We start from the raw sequence: 25,376 nt of genomic DNA, 5'->3' as shown, positions 1-25,376 counted from the left end.
CACTTCTCTATGTGGGCAGTTTGGAGTTGAGGACTCCTATTAAAAAATGAAGCAAAACAAATGGGCTTCTTTTTAAACTGTTTATTGTATAATATAAAACTACAAAAGTAAGACTGCTCATTTCCATGTAATTTGCCCATTTTTATTATTATTACAGCCCATACCTACAAGTGAATACAGTAATCTGGTTTCAGATGTATATGTCTGTAATATTGCATAGAAAAGGCACAGCTCTAAGGTCTGTCGCGGGATAGGAATGGGGGCAGAGGGAGAAAATATCAGCGTTTTGGACAAAACAAGCCTTGTTTTAAAACAACCATGCACCAAATATATCCTCCTTTTTACATCTTTCTCTTCCCCCTCCCCTGAAATCTCTGCTTTAGAGCAGTGGTTCCCAAACTTGGCAACTGTAAGACTTGTGGACTTCAACTCCCAGAATTCTCCAGCCAGCTCTGCTGGCTGGAGAATTCTGGGAGTTGAAGTCCACAAGTCTTAAAGTTGCCAAGTTTGGGAACCACTGCTTTAGAGAGTCTTGTGTGTTATTACAATGTTAAGCATCTGCAAGGTTTTAACTTACAAAAAAAAAGCCCAAAGTTAGCATTAGAATGATTTTTAACATTGAAAAAAAAAAGACTATAAAATGAGTGGAACCCCCCCCCCAAAAAAATAATTCAGACACATTATAAGCATATTAATAAAAGCAAGGTCTTGGATTTTCTTTTTCTAACAATCACATTCTAGATCCAATGAGCCATTTTAGGAGGGTGCACGCCCATTTGCTCATGGTTGGTATCGAACTGTAAACTTTAGATTCACGGGTCAGGTTCCACAAGACAATTTTTTTGGGGGGGGGGGAAATCATATGGTACAATTTATTCTCATCCTGGCCTCTCTGAAAAAGCAGCCTTAATTCTGTCTCTTAATGTAAAGCAGAGCAACTAGCAGGAAGAGTAATGTTGGTGGCAACAGTTCCCATGTGCAAGTCTCTCTCTTGCAAGTAACTGGGAGGAAGAGGGACTTCAGGGCACTTTCCTTGGCATGATCTACAAAGTGCCCACAATTCTGTCCGAGAATCCTAAACATTGCCTGCTTAGACTCTGCTCTCTGGAGCCAAGCCCAGGCTGGACCTCCACCTTGTTTCCCAGCACAGTTGATGTTCTGAAGAAGGGTGGGAGATGTGAATCTGGGCCTTTGACTCAACAGTTCATCCAGCCTATCAAATATTCTTCACTCCACCCAAGACACTAAAATGACTCCCCTCACAAAATGCTTCAAACTGTAGCATTTTGCCCAGGGTCTTAAGGTCTGTTTACGCTTGTCTAAAAACACTTCCCTAGGAAGGTTGGAGGTTATATGATCAGATTTGCCTCTCTGTTGACGAAAATGTCTTAAAAAATGGAAACAAGGATCTCTCTTGGAAACCAATAGGAAAGCCTTCCACAAAGCCTGTTAGCTTTCAGCATGGCTTACTACACCTACTATGTGGTATCTCCTTAAATCAACTTTGTCATGGAATTCCACACTTTCCTTCTCCCACTATTGTTTTCTGCATTGCTTTGTTTTCTCCTGAGAAGTCTCATCAGGAAATGCTACTGGATACAGGTGTATCCAATACACAATAGTGCACTGTACATTCATCATATTTGATCTACAATTTTCAACAGTGCTCTTTAAACAACTACTTATGCATAATCATCTGAAGCAATAGAGGGACAAGGTATAAATATGCATTTTTGAAATAGGTTGTGTTATGCCACTTTACACTCTCTCTGCAGAAGAAAAGGCACACTTATGTGTAAAGTAAAGGCTAACCTTACCTTAGGTTGGTTAATTGATTTTGGCACCCCCTTCTCCCCCTTAAAATTTCCCGGTTTTAAGCACTAGCAGCTCAAACTGAAACTCAAGTGGGGGGGGGGACAACACACAGATTGCTGTGATTGTGATGGCTCAGGTTGCCAAAGCAATTGAACTTTTCAGTCAGAAAACTGCTTTACATCATCTTCCATTGCAAGAAGCCAGCTTGCTCTGCCCAGTCTCTCTAGGATGAATAATATGGTGCACGCTGCTTCTGTGCAACTTTGATGGAAGAGGAATCTTAAACACTCTTCCTTTATTCATCAGCAAACATATACTTCAGGCTAACTTGCATCCTTATTCAGTTCCAGGTACCAGAGTGAGAATATATCATTTTAGGCCTTTTAAGACTGAAATTCTGCACATGCTTATTCAGGAGTAAGTTTAATTAAACTCAGGACTTACTCCTGAGTAGACCTTACACAACAAAGTCTCACTGAAACCAAAGCTGTATTTGGCTGTTTGAACTAGTATCTGGCCCATTTGAAATACCCAGTGATACCAAAAGTTTGATTTGTATAATCAAGTTTATAATTCTTTTTTTTTTGCACATCCTACAGAATCAAAGTGACTCTCAGTAGAGAAAAGCAGGAGAGACGGGAGAGAGATCTGATGAATGACATGTATTCTGAACAGAACCCAGATAATAATCTCCAAATCTAACTTTCAGTTCCCTCTTGTATAGATTTCACATTCCTACAAGAGAATACATTCCTACCATACATTCTGTACATGTTACAATCCAGATGTTGTTAGCTTCACAATAAAATAAATATATTTACAAAAGAAAAATAAAATGGAATAAATAACTTATGAAAAACAAAATGGAAAAAAAATCACTTCAAATTCAAACAGCTCTTTTTAATTCTGCTCTCTTCTTGTCACTTCATTGCACATTTTGTCTCATCAAAAATGTCCCCAGCATTCAAGATGGAATTTGGAGAGGGTGGAAAAGAGGAATTTGTAGTCTGGTAAAATCTAATCCTTTAAGGGAGGAGGTTATATTACAGAGACAGAAATATTTAAATTGGTTTTTCTGTGAGGCCACTCATCATACTTGGGTGTCTAATTCTATGGGGTGGATGCACTATCTGCCACAATCGTACTCATTTGCATCAGAGAATGTTGCAATCAGGACTGGTTTCTGCTCAACATTTCAAATGGCTTTGTTTTTAGGGCAAGGTTAGCATTTGGAAAACCTACTATTCCTCTCTAAAATGGTATTAATTTGAACTTCTGCCCAACATGTGGTACTTGTTTACGTACTCCATTACCTCATCCAAAAAGGAAAGTATTGTTTCTGGATTACGTGTAAAATCAGATTTTGACAATGGTAATGGTAATGACAATGTTGTTTGTTTATTTTTTTTCCTTGATATTTTAATTTTAATCTAAACCTAGACTGTTCCAGCAAAGGCTTGGGATGCTGCCACTCTGATTAAAACTAAATTGAGTGTTTTCTAGCATTGCACATATCTGCACCCAAGATTATCCCAGTTGGCTAGTAACACATCAGTAACTATCTTATTTCATCTTTTCTACCACATCTGGCTAGTTCTGCAGAGATCTGGACAACCAAATGGTGAAAGCATGTGTGTGTGTGTGTTTTTGCTACAATTTGGTGGCATTTTGGATTTCTGCAGCCCAGATTTGAAAGACCTAATCTTCTCAAATCCACAAATTCCTAATGAAATTGCAATTCAGTGTTATTTTATACAATATCAGCCATATTCCTAGTGATTACCAAACTAACAAAAGAGAAGAGATCCTTGTTCAGGGCATTTTGTAATCTAAATCAGTTGTAATGACTTCTAATTAAATTTTTTGAATATGCCAGCTCTCTTTTTCCTTCCCCACAACAGGATAATTGGGGAAAATATGCTTGCTTATAAAGATGAGCAACTTCAAATTATAACTATATTGTTATTTGAATGAAATAAACTTTTCAAAAAAAGATAGCAAAATATGATTAATGTATTAGAATTTAGTTGATAATTTGGCATGGCAAATTTAGTATAGGCATGCAGCACTCTAATTACCCAGATAGTTTGGACACAAATGAAAAAGTTGTGGTGTGTGCATTATATATAATAAATTACATGCATTTTAAATAAATATATATGGCCCATTCTAAAGTGCCAGTTTATAAAACTGCCATCTTAAAGGCAGAAAAGACCCAATTTTCAAAAAATCCATGACAAGAAGTAAGCAGAACCAACTGAATATTGCCAAATTACATAAACATAATTTAAATTTTCTTAAATAAATATAAACGTTATTCCTAAAGAAGCCATATGCATATCAACAGTATAGTTTGTAACTTGCACTCAATTAAGTACCATTTAAAATTAATATGCCATAGCAATCTCGGCAACAGGCATGAAAACATTGCAAGTTTTCTTTAACACAAATGTACATCACAATGAACAGAGAGAGAAAAATTGCAACAGGTGCAGAAATGAGACGACTTAAGTGGGGAGGAAACATGCATAGAAGATTGCAGTTTCAATACATTGTCAAACAGGCCATATAAAGTATAAAGCAAGGAACAGAGTGGAATCAAGAAACCAACCCCCTCAAAAGATACTAAGTGTTCAAAGCACAACTAGCTCCAGTTTTAAGAGCAATGGATACTTGAGTGAGTCCATCCAGTGCTGATAAGAGATGATTTCACTGCAGTAATACTGAAGTTAGATTTTTTTTTCAGCACTTGCCAACAGAGTGAATAAGAATATTAATGTTCCAAGCAAAGGGCAAGAATCATCATAAGAATGATTAGAAGAAATAAGGTTACATTAGAATTATACTGTTACAGAGACAAAAGGCCTTTTTCCACTCCTGTTCCTAAACTCAGTTTCTTGGAAGGAATCTCCACTGATTTCAATGCAACTTACTTTCAGGCTTTAAACAAAATAAAAATCCAAAATAATTAAACAAAATAATCTGCTACAGACACAACATGCTTCTCCTTAAAACTGGCAAGTGTCTCAATTGTGACGCTCTAAAACTAGATGTCATTACTATGGTAATACCTCAAGACAGAGCAAAGTATACCAAAGCTCACCCATTTCTACTGTTTGAATCTGAACGGGGGGCACTCTGTCAACTGTGCACTCTGTCAACTGCACTTACTGAAAAGAAATATATTTCCAGGAACACAACTTTCTCACCAGGAAAGCTGTAAAATATGAGAAGGTTGAGCTCAACAGACTTAAGGACACTCTACTCTGTCAGACGAAGGATGGAATCTGTTTTGCACATTTTAAAAAAGCTTGGTTTGAGGAAATATATTTTTATTTCTTGATCCTTTTGGAGTGAGGGAAGGGAGAACAAGGGAGTTTCATCAGAATAAAGTTTCACAGCTATTTCTTGCCAACTGTTTGACATCAGTGTTGGAATATACATGGCTCTAAGGTTTTTGTTAATCACAGTAGTAGGCAGCAGGGAGTAAATATCTGTGAAACTTTTAAGGGAAGAGCCCTTGGTCTTTTCCTTCAAGCATGGTGTCTGGATTCAGGGAGGCCAGCTGCAGACTGATTTGATCCAAACTTCTCTTTGCACCATTATATGCATATAAAACACTACAAGTCTGTATAAAACTACAAGCAGTTCTTGTACATCAGAAGGTATATGCAGGAATGGGGTGAGCAAATCCTACCAAAATAACTATTTCCTTTTTTGTGTGTATGTGAGTACAAACAGCATTTTGTTTTGTTTCTTTTCCTTTTTTCTAAGAAAAAAACCCAATATCATAAATTGCAGAATCTATACAAAATATAAAATAAATTTGGGTAGCAGTTTCTAAAGAGCCATGTAAATGCAACATTTAAAGAGGAATCATTAATACCTCTAAAAAGGCTGGATTGCTAAGTCAACCTAGACAGTGCTAAAATGCCAAAAAGGTACTGCAATTATCTAAATAATATTTTAACCTCTTGCAATAAAACTTATAGAAAAAATAGACAAATATGCACATGCAATTTACAGCTTTTTCCCAACATAATCCTTGTGCTTAGCTTTTACATTTTTTTGTCAAACATATTTATGTTTTACAATATGCATTTTCTTCCTATATTAGGATTTCAGGTCTCCCTTGAGGAACCACTTTCAGAAATACATTAAAAGTGGTCATACATGAATGAAGGCACTCCAACTCTGCTTGAAGCAAAAACAAGTATGATCCTTAAAAAAAAAAAAAGACAAGCAAAGACGCATGCACAGTGGTGTGTGTATTTGCGTGCGTGCATATATGTGTGTGTCTATGTGTTTCTTGGTAGGTTTGGAAGGAGAGGGGGGGCCTTGTGAAAATACTACCAAGGATTTATACTGGTGCGTTTAAAAAGTTGCTATTGATTTATGACCCAACAAGCACCTCCATAATGTGATCCAGTTCTGTAAGGTCCATTTTGAAAGGCTGATTGGGGGTTACTGGCTGGGTACTGTAGGGTGCCAGAGTTTTGAGGAGGTCATCTGCGGAGACAGGAGCCATTTTTGAGGCAGCCCCTGTAGAGGATGTGCAAGGGTCAAAATCATACATAGACGTATCAATGTCTGCAAAGAGAATATCATCCAGGGTCAAGTCTGTAAGAAAACCTGTAGAAGTTGTGATCTCAAAATTGCCAGGTAATGAGTCCATGAGTTTAGGCTCACTCATTCTGTTTTCCTGTATACCCTCAGGCTTTTGAATGCTGGATTCACTGGAATTCTCCTTAGAGTTATCTGGTGCAGTTGTATCTGCTGCTGCTGTAGTTACTACTGCCTCAGCGGAGGTAGGTGTTGGACAGAGCTCCTCAATTTCATCCAAGGCTGAGGAGAAGCTGTCCTTTACTGGTTGGATCGTTGGAGGTGGTAATTTTGGAGGACCATCTAATGAGATAGTCTGGGAAGTGCAAAAAGTGTCATCCTCAAGCAGAGAGGCAGGGGTGAGGCAAGACTCCAGTGGTGTAGGGCTTGCTAAGTCAGTGGGGTGGACTGGCGGAGAGGCCAGATGGCTAAAGGCAGGCTGAGCTTCTCGAAAGTTGTCTCCAAGAGGATCTGTAGGCTGTGATGGGGTGAGGAACATAGGCCTCAAGCTGCCTTCCTGTTTGAGCTCCTCTTGGATCCGCCTCAACATGTTGTTAATTAAAACAGTCTTTTGCAGGCTCGGCTCTGTTAAGGGCCTGTGGTTATAAAGTTTCATAAGGGAAATGTTGAAGATAGTCTGGCGCTGTAAGGTGTAAGACACCTTAGATGGACCATCGGTAGGAGACACCACTTTGCCTTCCAGCCCATCTTCATGCTCATCAAATTTCCGTTTTCCTCCTTTCCCCAACATATATCTGAAAATAAAAGAAGAGAAATATTGACTAGGATAGAACAATCCATCGGTATTGTAGCCACTCTAGTTCAGTCTATTCAAACCTGAAGCCCTTGTGATGTGTTTAAGATATTTTTCGCTGTGAGCTGTAGTACCAACCTATTGGAGAGAACAGATATAGGAAGCTGGCTCACAATCATCTTAAGAAGACACAAAGAAAACAAACCCAAGTATTGTCAATCTATTTATCTTGCCTTCAAAAAAAAGTCATCCAACTATTTAATCAACCTGTCAATTGCAACCTAATAGTGAACTAGAAACTGAACCAAGACTATAATCTCAGAAAAACTGGTTGATAGAGATAGATGCAAAAGCATCAGAGTAAGTAATTAACAGAGTAACAGTAATCCTGCATACTGTTTATCTCAGACTTCATATTCCAATTCACCAGGAATAGAAAGAGCAGGATGTGAATCCAAGAGATTCTTATTCTAACTCATAGCACATAAAAAAGCATCACATGGCCAGACATGGATAACTCACCACTGCATTTCAGATCTTTTTGCCACCAAGCAATTTAACAAAAGCAGTAGATCTTTTTCCTGAAAGCCTGCCAAGCAGCAAGAAATATATGAGAGGCATGTAGAGAAGAAGGTGTAAACAGGAGGTCAAAGAAAAACAAAATGGCTTTAGTATAAAGATTCATTATTTTATTAATTTAGATTACAGCCTATACTTGGCTTTTGAAAGATGTATTGAAAGCTGCACTTCAAAACCACAGATAGAGCCAAAAGTAGACTTGGTTTCCCATGAAGATTACTTCCTAACCCAGTTAATAATTGTTCTCTTTAAATTAAATAATATTGAACATTAAAACATCTATTTAGCAACACATTTTGAAGGTGACAATCAATATTTTCAAGGGCTACTTATAGCTTTAGGGCTCCTTCTCTGCCATTTGCTTTAGCCTCTCCTTCCTTAGTACTACATCCTTCCTCTCCCCGATAAATTACCTCAAAGGAATAGAAAAGACACACCCATCCGTCCAGGAAGTCCCTAAATATAATGGCAATAACAATAGACTTATATACCACTTTACAGTGCTTTACAGCTCTCTCTAAAAGGTTTACAGAATCAGCCTATTGTCCCCAACAATCTGGGCCCCAATCAGCCTATTATCCCCAACAATCTGGAAGGGTGGAAGGCTGAGTTAGCCTTGAGCTGTGAGGATCAAACGCCTGAGCTCCAATGAGTTGAATTAGCCTGCAATACTGCATTTTAATCACTGTGCCACTATGACTCTAATACAATGGCACTCCAACTATTGAATCAGTTAGTGATGTTGCTACATTAATAAATAATTATTAATACATTATTTATTAATAAATAATTGCTAATTATAAACCAAAGGGACACAGTGGCTCAGTAGCTAAGATGCTGAACTTATCGATCAGAAAGGTTGGCAGTTTGATGGTTCAAATCCCTAGCATGGTGTAACGGAGTGAGCTCCCGTTACTTGTTCCAGCTTCTGCCAACCTAGCAGTTCGAAAGCATGTAAAAATGCAAGTAGAAAAAATAGGAACCACTTTTGGTGGGAAGGTAACAGCATTCTGTGCACCTTCAGCGTTTAGTCATGCTGGCCACATGACCACAGAGACGTCTTCTGAGAGTGCTGGGCTTTTGGCTTTGAAACGGAGATGAGCACCGCCCCCTGGAGTCAGGAATGACTAGCACATAGTGCGAGGGGAACCTTTACCTTTACCTAATTAAAAAAACCACACTCCTTGTGACCCTCACAAGAGCAGAAAATGCTCAAGAAATTCAAATCTTCAAATGCAAATCGAAATATGAGAGTCCATCTGAAATTGGTGGTTTTCTTGAATGTCACACGAGAGCAAGAGCAGGAAATGCCTTTCACATTATGGCCACATGTCAGAGCCAGCTACAGTGTGAATGTAAAATAGCCCTGAAGGTTCCAGGGCTGGCCCATTCTGTAGTCCGCCCATCAGTCTTTAACAAATTGCTCATATAAAGTGGAGGAATTTTCCAGCTCTGAGAGTTACAGAGAGAATGCTGGACTGAACCTGGTTTCTATTAAGACAGCTGGAGCTTTTCTGTGATGATTATGGAATGGGGTTTCTTTTTCTAGCCTGGTTCTGCTAAAAAACTGCCACTGTCCCATGATATCGAAAGAGTCCCTATGCCCCACTCCTGGCCCATGACTTAGGAAGTGAACTACTGGGGAAACTGGCAAGGATGCACTCTGAAACAACAGGACCTCAAAAACAATCCAGGTGAACACCCATCACTGAATTAATTCTAAATATCAGTGGACATGCAGGTTATAACACTAGGAGTTTCTTGGGGATTTTAGATTCTTCATGTTCTTTTGTAGGTAGCCCACAAAAGGGGGACTATGTTGCAGCTTCTTAAAAGTTTACAGAGGAAAGCTGTAAGCTACCAACAGACGAAGAGATAATAAAAAAGATATTAGATTGTGCAGAGATGAATAGGTTGACAATGAAAATAAAGGATAAAGAGGAATCGGAATACTTCATGACATGGGGAAGATTTTATGATTGGCTGGAGAAAGCAAGCTAGAAAAGAAAGAAGGGAGAAGATGGGCAAAAGAAAACACCAACACCAGACTATCCTTCCTGGATATCCTCATCAGCGGAGGAAATGGTGGCAAATTAGAAAGACAAGTCTATCATAAAACCACCCACACTACCCAAGTGATCCACCTCAAAAATGCTATCAGTGACAATGTTATCTAGCCAGGTAATGACACCTGTATGAACGCAATCAAACCCAGAAAGCATCAAGGACTCAAAAGTTCAACCCTGTGCTATAGACATTCTTTTTCATTCTTTTTAAAAGGTATATAACATGACAATACGCATGATTCTGAATTATTTGGCTACCCGCCTAGCTGAACCCTGAGTTGCTTTCCCATTTCAAATACAGCTGCCTGCTTTATATGTGGTGGAATGTTTCTTAAGCTCCAACTATCACAGCTAGAACCCAGGGCTGTGAAGTTTTTTAAACTATCTCAACTGAATAAGGTACCTCAACCTTGGAATTGCAGCTGTAAAAGTTCTCTCTGGAATTATTCCAAAGCAGAAAATACAAGCACGCACAAAGCATTCCTTCAACTGCACACACCACATGTAGAATAGAAATGAAAATAATTATGAAAATGCTAACCTGATAGCATATAAGAAATACAAAACGTATATTGCAAGTAGAGGGAAAATAACAAGGATGTTAACTGTAATATTTTTAGCATTGACTTATTAACTTTGTTGAGAACTATCTATAGGCTTCTTTTCAATTAAAAACTCTTCACAAAGAAATTTATAAATTAAGCATGCAAAAAGCTGAATCAATGCAATTGAAGCAACAAATGAAAAATAACGTCCATACCAAATATCTGGGCCAACACAGACAGAGGTTCTAGGTATAGAACAGATTTTACTGCTCTTATGGAATATGAAAAAAAAAAGTTCTCAAGATTCTAACTATCATTTAAGCAAATGTATACAACATAATATTCATACAATGTTCTTAATATTTCTAGAAATAAAAATAGTGTCAGTTATAGATTACCCAAACTTAATCAAATACTTATTTAGGTCACAGAATGAGCCGCAATTTCAATAATAATAAAATGCTTTCTTCTCTTCCCCAATGTATTCAGCTACTGCTTCCTTTGTTTGGTCTCCTTAATGTTCAACATCAGGACCATGCTTTAAAGCTGGAGCTGTTTTGCCACCGCTTTTTGCAAAGTTTGAATTCATTTCTGGAGAAAAAATAAAATGCATGAAGTTGTCTTCCCTCATGCATTAGAAATGCTATTTATAAGAGCGAATGGAAGTGAGTAAAGATAAGATGCTGGACCCACAATCACATCCACTTGAGCCAGAGAAGAATGTTGTAAAATAAGGGCACTTCTTGTTCTTAAAAGAGGAGAAGTGTTATTATATTTACTCTCTGGCTCCTCACAGGGTCATAGTTAGTCAGGATGCCATAAAAATAACAGTATGAGTTTAAAAATGGGCTCAGCTAACTAGCAAAAACATTGATATGGAATTTGGTAAGCTGACAGACTGTCAGACTAAAACTGTTTTTCCATCAACTAGTAAAGCATGGAGGAGGAACAATTCAACCTCATGGGACAATTAATTATGTAATGCAGTCATGACCACTGAGATGGTCCTTTCTTTTATCCCTGTGGAAAATCTGGTTCTGGGGGGCATTTATGGTCTTAATTGTTGTTTATCTGTAAGGATTTTCTCCTGTCCTCCCTCGAGACTTCTCAGTGAGGCAGAGCCACATCTGACAATTATGATGTAGAATATGGACCACATATCAACCATCCGAGGAGAGATGATAGAGGAGGAGAAGGCATCTATTTCCCTATTTTAAATGCACACAAAAGGTCTGACTCCAATGTCTGTTCTAATACCCAAGGATAGTTTTTGGAGAATGAAGTCAATAGCAAGATAGAGACAACATCGGGGTGGGGGGCTGAAAAATAACTTGTGGAGGGGAAAGGGCTTGTCACTCTAAGGCCATCAGAAGATCATGAGAACCAGTATAGCATAGTGCTCAGTGACTAATACGTAAGAGTCCTGAGAAGGCAACTCAAGGAAACGTTCAGTGAGACAGTCATAAAAAGGAGGCACAATTTATTTGGGGAGAGGGGAAACAATGTGTGTGTGGCATCTAAACTTTGGCTAAAGTATGTATAGGTCAGAAAGTAAAAAATGCAGCTGAAGTGCAAGATTCTATACAGAACTGGGAGAGAAACCTGGATGTATCTTTCTGGCACATTACATACGACCAACTTCATTCTTTATGGACATCACATGAGGTTCCTATGTGTGCATCTTTTTGCCTTTTATGTCAGTATCCAAGCAAGAGTACACAAAGATCACATGGCTTTACTTACTTCATTAAATGTCAGTAATTCCAAAATTGAATAAATGAATCTTAATCCTGAATGTGCCAACCTATTCCTGTATATGCTAATGTACTACCTGAGGAGGAAATGGGTTTATTCTCAATTTTGCAACTGTTCTTGTTGGTTTGTTTAAACTTTCCTGAGGCAGAAACATGGAGAGGGAGAAATGCTCAGATATAAAGATAGATGTTTTAAATAAAGGAATAACATCTTTGGAAAATACATATGTAGATAAGAACACTGTATCAAAAATACTATGAAGTCTTCTCTTGTAACAACTTGAACTAAAGATATACATATTTATAATGGCATATGAGCCACTTCATGGAGTTGACTGGCTTATATACAGATCCTTGGTCAGGAAAGTCAAGAGAAGAATTAAAAAGTTCAGACTACAGCAACTACATCACAATTAAAAACTTAATGTATGAAAAATCATTACTGTGGCCTTTTATTCTTAAAAGATATACAACCTTAAGTATTTTCTAATTAGGAGAAACAAAGGGCACTGTGCATCCAAAAAATCAACAAATTTATTATGCCATACATTATTGTGGCATGCAGCAGTGGGCTCATGTCCACTGCTTTAGATGCAATTAGTACTGCTTTTCAAATTCTACTACAATTAATTCACAAAACCACAAAAATTATAAATCTTCAGAGAAATTATCTACAGGAAGGAAAAGGTTGCTGTGGACTATATTAAGAATAAGAAAACTGCAACACTATTAGGTTTACTAACTTCATGAGAACATATTTATCACACATTAGAATGAAGTTTACATCTTTCCCATTTAGCACAAAAAAGAAATCTTGAGGATTAATGCAAAAACAATTTGAAAACTCCATGATGTAATGGAATGTGCCTTAAAAAAAACCCTCACTTCTTTCCTGCCTTTATGGTGAATCAAAATGTGGCAGATTTAACAGTGGCCTCTAATGTATGATTTATTCCTTCCTTCCTTGTTCTAATAGCAAGAGATGCTCCCTTCCCCCAATGGCACACTTCTTGCTTTGGCTTCAAATGGGTGTACTGACAGCAAAAAACACAAAGCACACAGACGCTAAGAAATGACCCTGATCCTTGTTATTTTGTATTGGGGTGAAAACTGGGTATGCTGGGAGAAAAATTTTTAGAACATTCTGATGTGAATGCAAATGCTTGTCGACAACAACTTGCATTTCTTGACAATGGTACAGAACGAACATTACACCACCACATAATATTGGGAATGACACTGAATATATATTCTGGTGGAAGGTTAAGGGAGTGACTTCTCACTCCCACATTCTCTCACAAAAAAAGTCGCTTCCGAAATTCTGGGGACCACTAGCTTTTCTTACAGAATCTCCTCATACAACAGCTGCAAATCCCCATGAAGCATTTTAAGAGCCGCAGCATGGATCAGTTGAATAGACTGGAGGCAGTTTTCTGGGAGTTTATCTTAGCTATTGCTTTGCTTTTTAACATTTAATAGATTATGTAGAAATTGGTTTCATCATTAGAGAAACAAATGTTTTACAAAACTAAACAATTTCTACATAGCCATTGAATTAGATACACTAATGCAGAGGTGTCATACTCAAGACCCATGGCCCGGATCTGGCCCTTGGGGTGCTTAGATCTGGTCCCCAGGACTGCCCTGGAAACAGCAAAGGACTGGCCCACGATGCCTCTGCCAGTGAAAACGGAGCTCAGAAGGATAGTGTGTGGCCCTTCCGAGCTCCATTTTCGCAAGCAGAGGATTGTAAGAGGCCATTGAGGAGAAAATGGAGCTCAGGAGCTCATTTTCTCTGCCAGAGCACCCCCACAGGCGGCGACACGAGTGATGTTGATCTGGCCATGCCCACTCTGCCCCCCTGAGGTCAAACACAACCCTGATGCAGCCCTCAACGAAATAGAGTTTGACACACCTGCTCTAACGCCACAGGAATTGCCATCCAATGCAGGTAGCTTTATAATGGCAGCTTCGCCCTAATTTTTAACTGAGCTGGCTTTTAAATAGGACATAAAAAGTGCAGTACTTGATAGTTAAAGAGTTATTATATTCCTCTCCCTCCTTTCTTTCTCTGGAAATTTTGGTGGAAGGAAATCATGCACTTCTAATTTACAAGACTGTTTGCTTTCAACTATCTGTTTTTTTATTAAAATAAAAATATATCCTGCTGAAAATTATTCCTTTATCACAACTGAGACAAACAGAATAAAAAAGCACTATGCTCCTGACATACATACAATTACAGTAACTGCACCTTCAAATATCACTTATAGAATTATATAGAAATAAGATATGGAGGTATCCAGAAAACACACTGAACAGGGAAATCTTAATTAATACTCCTCTGAATTGTCCCCTCTGTAAAAGGCCCTTTTGGGAAATTAGTCAAAGCATGTCTAATTATCTTTTAGCCAAAATTCCTTTAAATTCCTTTTCAATGGCAGGTATCCAAAGAACTTCCCCAAATCTCAAACTTAGGGCCTATCTTAAGGGATTTCTCGACTTCTTTTTTCTTTGAACAGCAGAACTTCTGTTTCCTATCCGGTAATCATATCCTGGTTTTAAAACTGTCACTCCATTTAAGTTTGTTAAAAGTTCTTTCATCGAAGTTTGTGTTATTCCTATTGTCACACAGGGCAACTGTTCCTTCCTCTCCCTGTGGCATGTCTCCAGAGCGACTACTACTGTTAATATACAGTAGTTTTCTTGGCAAGAAAATGTGTGGTGTTTTATTTTAAACTTCCCAATGTATATTCCTGGAATTCTGGTAGTCTCCTATTCAAGAACTAGCCAGGTCTGATCCTCATTAGATTCCAAGCCCAGGTGAGATTATCAGGTGCAGCCAACTGTTGATCTCCCTTCCAAATATTACAGGGTTAATTTGAGATACACATAGAGGGCGGTGAAAGAAGAAAATGAAGAAGAATGTGCTCCATGAAGCAGAACCATTACAAACTTTAAATGAAATTTGCTAAAAATAAAAAAAAAATGAGCTAGTCTTGAGTAAAGTCATAGTACATTATAATAAAGGAGTGTACTGTAGAAAAAGAAATGCAGCATAATCTCATGATGCTCCAAAATTATTTATGGAGGAAAAGTAAATATTGATAAATACTGCACTCCATGAAAAGCTGATTTTTAACGTTAGACGGAAACGTTTACACCAAAGAGACTTTTTTAAAAAAAAAATGTTTCTTTTGCAGTGAAGCGAAATTCAGAATAGGTGGTCCATTTCTGAACACAATTGCACAAGAAATTCCCTATTAATTCAAGATCTTGACAGAGAAGAAATAGGATTGAAAAGCCACAAAAAAACCTTCCAACAATTAAATACATTTTTGTCTTATTCCAGTTGGAAAGGAGGGTACGCTAGTACCATCAAATGTCAGCAAGAAATATTTCACAGAGGAAGCCAAAAGATGCAGTTAATGGCCTGACTTTCCCAGCAAGCTAAGTCATATTTTAGCAACTCTGAGGAAGCAACAGAGCTGGGTTGCTTCCTTACTTTACAAAATTCAGATATGGCATGTGGGGAGCAGTGATTCAATCTGCTGAAGGATCTTACCAGGTATAGCAAAATATTAAATTGTGCTAAGGATTTCCCAAATTTTGCTGCAAACAAAATATTTGTAGATTCTCCATTTTGGGGGATTTAAAGTAAAATATAAAGTGGTCCATCCTACCTGAGCCACGTGGCCCAGAATTCAATTCTGATGTCTCCAGCAAGGAAAAGCTGAATATTTTGCCGGTTTCTTTTTTAATGCCCCACCTTTATACCTATGAGGCCATATGAACTGCTTTCTGTGATTCATTCATCACATTCCTGCCATCTTCTCCTTGACTGGCTGAGCAGGAATGGGCACAAATATTTTCAACCTTCTGACTTCCTGCTTCTTTTTTATTGCAACATTTCTACAGGACTCTTCTTTCCTTTCTCTGGATTTGCCCTCTGAAAAACAAACTATTAGCTGACTGGGTTGCTGTCTCTGCTTTCTGTTTCTATTCTCAGAAAAGGGAAAACAATTTTACACCAACTCCTTCCTCCAGGCTTTCTGCCTTCTTGCAAGGCTGATAGGCCAGTTCTTTCTCTTTAGTGAACCGGGGAAAACAAGTTACTACAGTTCTGGTTAGTTTGATTTCTGATCCTGAGCACATTCACAGGACACCCAAGCCAGTTTGGGTGGCTTTTTTTTTTTATTTGATGGGAGTTTCACTTCTAACATTGGATCAATTTCAATTAAACAGCCCGGTTTTTCTATCTTGAACTATTATTTTCTAATGTGCTAGTTTTCCTAGCTTGACTTTCTGTGTTTCCCATTTTGGAAGTAATTCCAGAAAACATTATATTGATGAATTTATCCCATTAAAGTTCCATACAGTTAAAGATACAAACCACCCTATCAAGTTTAGTGAGAGATTTTGAAAATGCACAATGGTCATTAAAATGCTTTATATATATATATATATATATATATATATATATATATCAAATGCGGTCAGATTAAATTCTCAGGTAGAATATTTCACTATTTTTTTTTTAAAGACAGAAATCCACTTAGAAAAAAGAGAAAAAAATATCTTAAAGTGGGATTTTATAGAATCTATAGTTTAGAAGCAACAACTTGTCCTGTTATTTCTTAACTGGTATCTTCAGATACTTCAAAAAGGATGGTCCTAATTCTAATGAAAAAACATAGCAATTTTAAATTTCTATAAACAAAGCAATTAAATCTCAGTTAAACACCAAAGCATACCTATTCAGTTTGCAATACACCTTGAGGCACTAGCTGAAGTAGACTTTAGTTTGCAGCCAACTAGGAAGAAGTCAAAAATAATAAAATAAGTATTAAAACTAGTATTTGCCCCCCTCAAACACTTTGTTTGCAGTCTTTATATGTCTATCTAGAAATAAATCCCATTAAATTAAATGGGATCTAAACCTGGGTTAAGTGAATATAGGACTGTAAACAGAAATACTGCCTTATTTTAACCATCACTGGAAACAGGTATTAGAACTCAAAAGATGTAAAAGAGGGGGGAAACCCCAGAAAAATTCACATGATTAAAAGAAACACTACAGTACCCTGGATTTCTTTTTCTTTTTTCTTTTTAAAGGAAAGAACTGTGTCAGAAAACAGGAAACAAGTTGGACTACATAAAATCATGAAGAGTAAATAAACTCAACAAAAAGAAGCTTTCTCTTTCTCTCGATGTGAGAATATAATGGTATGTGAAGACTGACTTTGAGAAACATGGCGAAGAGATAGATACTGCCTGGGGAAAGGTCAGATAAGGGCACATAGCCTGCAGTTGCATAATGGGCAGAGAAGAAGCTTCCCTGACTTCTCAGCTGTAAAGGAGCTCGAATAGGAGATTCAAAGTTGCAAGATTGTATTAATGTAGAGCCTTGAAATAAAGTAGAATTAGTTCATCCAAATCACATTTTCTATTGGCATACCTGGGGAATTTAGGTCATCTCTTAAAACCGACTGTGGGGAGATTCAGACTGATAAAGGCAAGAAAGCGCAGCATCTCTCTCTCTCCTATCATACTTTTAAAGGTAAAGGTTCCCCTTGCATATATGTGCTAGTCGTTCCTGACTCTAGGGGGCGGTGCTCATCTCCGTTTCAAAGCCGAAGAGCAAGCACTGTCCAAGGACGTCTCCGTGATCATGTGGCCAGCAGGACTAAACGCCAAAGGCGCATGGAACGCTGTTACCTTCCCACCAAAGGTGGTCCCTATTTTTTCTACTTGCATTTTTACATGCTTTCGAACTGCTAGGTTGGCAGAAGCCGAGACAAGTAACGGGAGCTCACTCCCTTACGCAGCGCTAGGGATTCAAACCACCGAATTGCCAAACTTTCTGATTGACAAGCTCAGTGTCTTAGCCACTGAGCCACCGCGCCCCTGTCATATTTTTATCCTGCCCTTATTACTTTATAAGTAACTCAAGCTGGAAAACAGCTTTCCTCCTCCTATTTTCCCCGCAACAGCCTTGTGAGGAGGGTTGGATTGAGAAAGATTAACTGGTCCAAAGTCGCTACCTCTTTAGTTTTGAAAGGGGACAGAACAAATTCATGGAGCAATCAATGATTACTATTTTTGCTGGTTCTGGAATCACAGGCAGAATTGCCTTGAATATCAGCAGTTAAAGAGCAAAAGTGGGGGGGGGGACACAGATAGTCCTTGACTTACAACCATTCGATTAGTGACCATTTGAAGTTACAATGGCATTGAGAAAAGTGACTAATGACCATTTTTCACATTTATGATCCTTACAGTATTCCTGTGGTCACATGACTGACAAGTGGTTCATATTTGACAGCAGCACTGATCCAGGGACACATGATCACCTTTTACAAACTTCTCTGACAAGCAAAATCAATGGAAAGCCAAATTCACTTACCAACCATGTTACTAACTTAACAACTGCAGTGATTCACTTAACAACTGTGGCAAGAACGATTGTAAAATAGGGCAAACTTCACTCTTGCTTGCCAACAGACATTTTTGGCTCAACTGTGGTCGTAAGTTGAGGACTACCCACATTACTTTTCTCTTTATGCGGGTGAGCTTCCTGAAGGCATATGGTTGGTTGGTTAGGATGATGCAGAATGGTGAACAAATCCAGCAGAAGTTGTCGTATGTTCCTATGGCCCTCACATTGAACACAGCTGACTACAATATAGGATGTATAGGTTGTCCTTGACTTACATTAACAATTGAGCTCAAAATCTCTGTGGGTGACACACTTGTTAAGTGACTTTTGCTCCATTTTACAACCTTTTTTCCTCAGTTGTTAAGTGAAATCATGGTAGTTGTTAAGTTAGTAACATAGTACTTAAGCGAATCTGCTTTCTCCATTGACTTTGCTTGTCAGAAGCTTGCAAAAGGTAATCACATGACTCTGGGACACTGCAACCACCATAAATATGAGTCAGTTCCCAAGTGTCTGAATTTTGATCACGTGACCATGGGGATGCTGCAATGGATGTAAGTGTGAAAACTGTTCAGTGCCGTGTAACTTTGAATGGTCATTAAATGACCTGTTGTAAGTCGAGGACTATCTGTACTTTCTAAAATGGACCTAACTACCAGAACTGGCTGGTACCAGCTGAAAATGTCTGGCCCCTTTATTTGTGTTTGCGAATAGCAGTTTTAGAATTCAACTAGACTGTCCTGAAACCCGAGAGATAGAAAACTATTGTCTCAAAGGAAACCAAGAGTATTATGCCAGTTCTAAGCCCCCACCTAACTAAAGAGGGTTTGGGGGACAGTGATTATTAACTATATAATATTGAAATAATAGACAAGCTTCAGTAGAAAGATTAATTCTATTCAAATAAGAAGAGGCAGCAAGACAATTGAGGACTTTAAAAAACAGCAGCAGTAAAATAAAGAAGCAGTATCCCTGCCCAGGCAGTGAAAGTTGGAATAAACTTATGTTTTTGCTTCATTTCTTAGTATTAAAAGTTATAAGGTTAAGCTCACAAACAATATTTATTTTGTGGATTGCACTAACAATAAACTGAATCTGTTAGTATAAAGGGCTTCACAGAAAGCTGGCATGTTAACAGCTTGGTACTATAGTCTGCTGCACCTAAACTGTGATAAATTTTTTTGAAGTGCTGCAAAAAAGAAAAAAAAAATCTGGGAGCTCAACCTTCGCAAGGCCCTTAGTTGTACAAAACTCCATCAGTGTACTGTCTTACCAGTTGGGTTTGCCAAGTTTTGTTTGCTTTAAGCTGTATCCTACGGAGACCAAATGAGAATGAATTTCCAAATGCATACTCTGCAACATTTAACATATCTGACCATGTGTAGATTTCTCCCCAAAGTATATTTATTCCTGGATATGCCTTCTCAGTAGCAATCTCAGAGGACATGATCACTAATCTTGAGATGACAGTGAGGTGAGTCAGAAACCCACTATTTGCCAGACATAGTTGCCATCTGAGGACAAAATAAACAGAAAAGAGCTATCTGTAGACTTTCAGGCAGGAAACATGTTTGCCAGCAGAACATAGACCAAGTTCCATTTTTGCTCCGTGAAATTATTCATTCCAGTGGGGTGGAGTATGCAGAGAAATTGTATTACTGTTCCAGGGGTGAAATACTACCAGTTTGGACCGGTTCACCGAACTGGTAGTAAAAAAAATGCTACCAGCTCAGGCGAACCAATATTTTCAATGATCAGCTGTGACACACGATTTATAATTGCGAATGCCCGAACACTGGAAGTCTTTAAGATGATGTTGGATAGCCATTCGTCTGAAATGGTATAGGGTTTCCTGCCTAGGCAGGGGGTTGGACTAGAAGACCTCCAAGGTCCCTTCCAACTCTGCTACTGTATTGTATTGTATTAGCTAATTGTATATTAGCTAGAAAGCAGGCTTTGTAGCTAATCTAAATCATATGGCACAGCGAATCTCCCCCCCCCTGTTCTACTTACCTTTCAGGCACACTTGGTAGCAGCCTCCGCCCACTTGCCTGGGCGTCATCACATCTATTTTGATGCTCTGCGCAGAGATACCATTGTCTAATGGCCTGAAGTAATACTATTCTCCTACACTAGACTATTTCTTCTATATAAGGTCCTTGACTTATTCTTCTCATGGAAGCCTACATTGCTTTTAGAGGACCATTGATTCTACATCTAATGAAGATGTTGGCTACATCCCTATATAAAACATCCCAGAGATAAATAGCATTTTGTCTAAGTTATTCATATTCTAATAATATCCCCGTAGACTACTATAATGAAGAGAGATAAAAATTGGTAATTATTGCAAATTGCAATTATGGTAACTGCTATATTGTAATGCCAATTCATATTATCCCAGTAGCTCAACAAGAGTACTCACCAAAGATGTCCATGGTATATGTTGTCCCATAAAGTTGAGATAGGGACTGTAACTATGTGATTAAAGTCCTATCCCCCTTTTACATGTGTCATGTTTGTAACACAAATAAAAAGGGCCTAGTACTCACATGCAATCACAATCTTCATTTTTTTTAATCATTCAGAGATCATATAGAGGACTCCTCTTTAGTGGACCAATAACCCGACACTCTTAGGCTCAATAACTAAATTGTTACTAAGATTCATGGCTGTTAGCTTCAGCCATGATACCTTTTTAAAAAAATATCATTCTATTTATACTCACTTTTATGTCATTTCAGCATTAGTTTGTTTTGCCAAAGTTTAAATTTTCTCTTGATTTCTTCATCTTTTTGGGGACTTGGATTGCTTCTTCATTATGCTCATATTTTAATTTATTAGATGTTGGTTTTTAAAAAGCTGCCCTGACAACTTGATAGGAGTATAGAGTAGGAAAAAATAATGCAGTCCAGAAATAAAATGTATATTTGACCACATGTGCATATACAGTACCTTCAAGAACAGAAGGATATTTGACACAAAGGTTATAAAAAACCCATAGATTTAAAGGTGTTCAGGGACTGCTGAGTTATCATTAGGCAATCAATCATATAAAACTGGCCCTATACATGAGCTATTGAGTATATTTCAAATTAGATATTTTAATGTTTTTAGTATTTTAGTGTGTCAAATATTTAATTTTCTACATAATCCCCTCCTAAATCCCTCTCAAGAACTGTGAGAAATTGCATTGTTTATCAAGCTTATGTTTTTCTGAATGACAAAATTAGCCCTTTTTCAGTTTAACGAAATAGCTAAACTGAGAGGCAGGGAGCCAAAGCTTGCAGAATCCCCTTTATACAAAGGATCCTCACTACAAAGATTTTGATGCTGCCAAAAACTACCCATTGGAGAATCTGCTGCTTTATATTTTTAAAACAAGCTGATTTTCCTCATTTTCTTCAGTATGGATGATGGGTGGAGTCAGAGGTTAATCCAACTGAAGCTAGATCGCACACAACGACAGAGAGCAAGTTTATAATCCCTAAAGAATACTTCATGCTGGCGAAATTCAATTCACAAATATTGCTTTCAGAAGCCTTTTGAGGACTGGCCAGTAAATGTATATGAGCTACAGACTTGTCAAGAGTTATTTACTGTTGTGAAAAATCAGGAATACTCAGTAACTGAAGACTCAAATTCACTAACAGGACACAAAGGAGAAGATGGGGAAACAGATTGTGCTGATTCTTCTTCTTCCTGCAGATCTTTTATACCTGCTGAAACGCTGCTCAAAGGGCTGCACTAGAAGGAGGAGATGAGCAGGCCAAAATAGACTCTCTTCTGTTATGGGAAGATCACACAGAGTCTCACTTCTACTCACGATCAAGCCACAACTTCCAGGACTTTTAAAACAAGTCTTAAACTGAGCACCAAAATAAACTTGGTTTACCTGAAATTGGGTTTCCAATTTAAGGAGCTGGAAAGCTAACACATTGAAGATATTATATCTAAAGTAAGGATCACAACATTTTCAGCTGATGGGCATCATGTCTTGATTCGGAGTCACTACTCTGGAAATAAAACTAAAATGGCCCAGTTCTCATCAAATCTCATTCAAGAAGCCAAAAATTTGGGGCATCTTAACACATTTGTTTCTTTAAAAAAATAACTTTTTAGAAGTCAATAGAACTACCAAATGGTGCTATGGCCAAATAATGCCCATGGGCCTTGTGTTGCTGATTCCCATTCTAAATACAATAATCAAGGATGATAATACCAATATAATTTATTGGGGAGAAGGATGTTAATTGAACTGCAAGGTGAAGACATTTAAAATGCCTTGCTTCTGAATCCTCATTGATTGAGCTTTGCACCCACATGGTATTTTTTTTTTTTTGCACCGTACTTGTTTCTGCTTGTATGTATTGAACATCACCGCGCTTGCATCCTGAGTTCAAATGCAAAGAAGGAATTAGATATAACCATGCAGATTAAATTAAAGTACAAGTGCTCTTTTAGTTTGCTAATTTAAACTTGTTTAGTTGAGAGAAACTCCACTTAGATTTCTACCATGTTCAGAGTTGGTCGAGTTCAAATAATAATAACAACAACAACATATAATATGTTTAGTTGACTGAGTTTCATGTTGAATGAAATAATGATTAAGAGACAATGACAATAATAACAACAATAATAATGCTACTGCTAGGTGACTATCATGATTTCTACAAGCCAACCCAGGAGTTCTAACATCTTAATAACAACATCCATATTAATTGGGAAAAAAGGGAAGCCTTTTCCAACAAATAAGCAACACAATTATGCGGCAAGTCAATAGCGTAAGCCAGCTAACACACTCCAGTTATATTTTGAAACTGTAATCTGATACTACTGTTTCCATCCTCGTGCCTTGCCCGCACTCCCTTGTTGCACACTGTACTATTTGAGGCCCAGAGGGCGAAGTGAGTGCTTGCTGTTTATTAATGATCAGACATTGCACTGCAAAGCTGGCCAATTGGGGGGGGGGGGAGAGAGAGAGGAGGAATACCACATTACTTTCTCCAGAGTTGATGAGCCTAGACTCAAAGCTCTTGCAATAAAACAATACCAAGCATGTTTTCTTCTCTCTGGTGTCCCCAACAAGATTTTATTGCATTAAAAGAAGGGGGGTGGATAGGAGAAGCTACAATCTACGTAGGCCAAGATGTGGCTTACTAAGATTTTGCAGGAAGGTGTAATCTGTAGTGTTGCCTGTTTGTTCATGGTAACCCTCCTTTCACCTCCAATAAGAGATGCTTGTTTAATGGTTTTGACAAATTGCAGTAGGTTGACAGGACTATGTCAAATAAAGCGGGAAAGCCCTTCACTAAATATATCCTTTGGAGTAAATTACCACCTCATTAACTAATCCCCTGAAAGAGGTCCAGGACGTGTACACTACAAGGGTGCTTATATTTGAAATACTAAATCCACAATTCAGCAATAACTATTAGAACGAACTAAAATGGCACAGAGGAGCAAACAAGCTTTTGAACTCTTCAGAATTCTTCAGTAGGCTTGCTGGTACTGATGAAGACTAAGGGACAATTAAAAAGCTTTGGACCTATTTTACATTATTTGTCTTGTCCCTAAACAACCTTCTTCCTCTACCAAAGAATCTTTTTCTAACAGACCAAAGCGAAAAACTAATTTTAAAAAATATAAATGTAAAGAATTGTGTTGCATTTTCTGAAGCAAAATATGAATAAGCTTCTCTCCCTTATTTTGATATTCTATTAGAAATTGCACTAGAAAAATCAACCCTCTGTGCTAATTGATAAAGTAACTGTTGGATATTAGTGGTTAAAGTGCTGGCTTAGAAACCAAAAGGTCATGTGTTCTAGGCATGAAAGCCAGCTGGGCGACAAGGCCAGTTACCTTCTTTCAGCCCAGCCTACCTCACAGTGTTGTTGTTGTGGGGAAAAAAGAAGGAAGAGGGAATATTAGCTTTGTTTGCCACCTTGAGTTGTTTTTAAAAATAATAAAGGCAGGATAGAAATGGAGATCCACTAAGATTAATAGTTATCTACTGAGAAATAGAATAGTAGAACATAATTTTGATTTAAAAGGAGCAGAGACACAGAAGTTGCTTTAAATCAAATTCATTTTTAAAAAGTTTCATCTTGTGCGTATTATATTTTATATCAACATAACACAAACCTTTGAAACTGTGGCTAGAATATGAAAAAATAAATGTAGAACTTTTATACTTACTGTTGCTCTTATCATGTTATGAAAGTGGCAGTAGCTGATCATCAGGAATAAATCTGGACTGTTGCTACTTTGGTTTTAGAAATATAATTTTGTACTTGTTCACTCCTCGTTTAAAGTTTTACTGAGCCACTGGAGAAGGAAGTGCTTGTATACAATATGCAGGAGTGTCCATGTATCTGGACTAACCTCAGAAAACCTACACAGATTTTCCTCAGAAAACCTACACAGATTTTCTTCTGTGTGGTATTTTCAAATACACATCACTTTGATGAACATGTTACAAACTAAACTGAACTGAATCTAATGTGGCAATAGTGCAATGAAATCTGCTTGCCAAACATAAATCAAATTATACCACACTGTTTACACAGAATTCAGACTTCTATGAAATTATGTACCACATTTTATGGAAATTCCATTGTTTCTGAAATAAAAGACTAGCAACAGTAGTTATCAAACTATTATTTGACTATGTGGGCACATAAAACCAATTAAGACATACATACTGTGAAACTAAAGTCATAAACATGATCACAAGATACCCCCAATTTTGCCTTGTGGTTGCTACAGAAAACACTAAAGACAGTCTTCAACTTACAACCCTTTTTTTAGAGATCACTCAAA

At 37.8% G+C, this 25,376-nt stretch overlaps 1 protein-coding gene across 5 annotated transcripts in view; it reads right to left on the bottom strand.

The window, feature by feature from the left end:
* Window positions 1-1,573: 1,573 nt before the first annotated feature.
* The window catches only part of SERTAD2 (SERTA domain containing 2), a 140,139-nt gene continuing 116,336 nt past the window's right edge, over window positions 1,574-25,376 (bottom strand). For 4 of the 5 annotated variants that reach the window (XM_032212928.1, XM_032212929.1, XM_032212927.1 and 1 more), the window contains exon 2: window positions 1,574-7,172. In XM_032212928.1, coding sequence (XP_032068819.1) covers window positions 6,209-7,168 — 960 coding nt within the window. In that variant the 5' untranslated portion in view covers window positions 7,169-7,172 and the 3' untranslated portion in view covers window positions 1,574-6,208. Of the gene's footprint in view, window positions 7,173-16,869; window positions 16,937-25,376 lie in introns of those variants that run through there. The other variant, XM_032212930.1, reaches the window with a different exon arrangement.

The sequence above is a fragment of the Thamnophis elegans genome, chromosome 3 (genome assembly GCF_009769535.1).
Source record: "Thamnophis elegans isolate rThaEle1 chromosome 3, rThaEle1.pri, whole genome shotgun sequence".
Lineage (NCBI taxonomy): Eukaryota > Metazoa > Chordata > Lepidosauria > Squamata > Colubridae > Thamnophis > Thamnophis elegans.
This window is presented reverse-complemented; position numbering and strand designations above follow the sequence as displayed.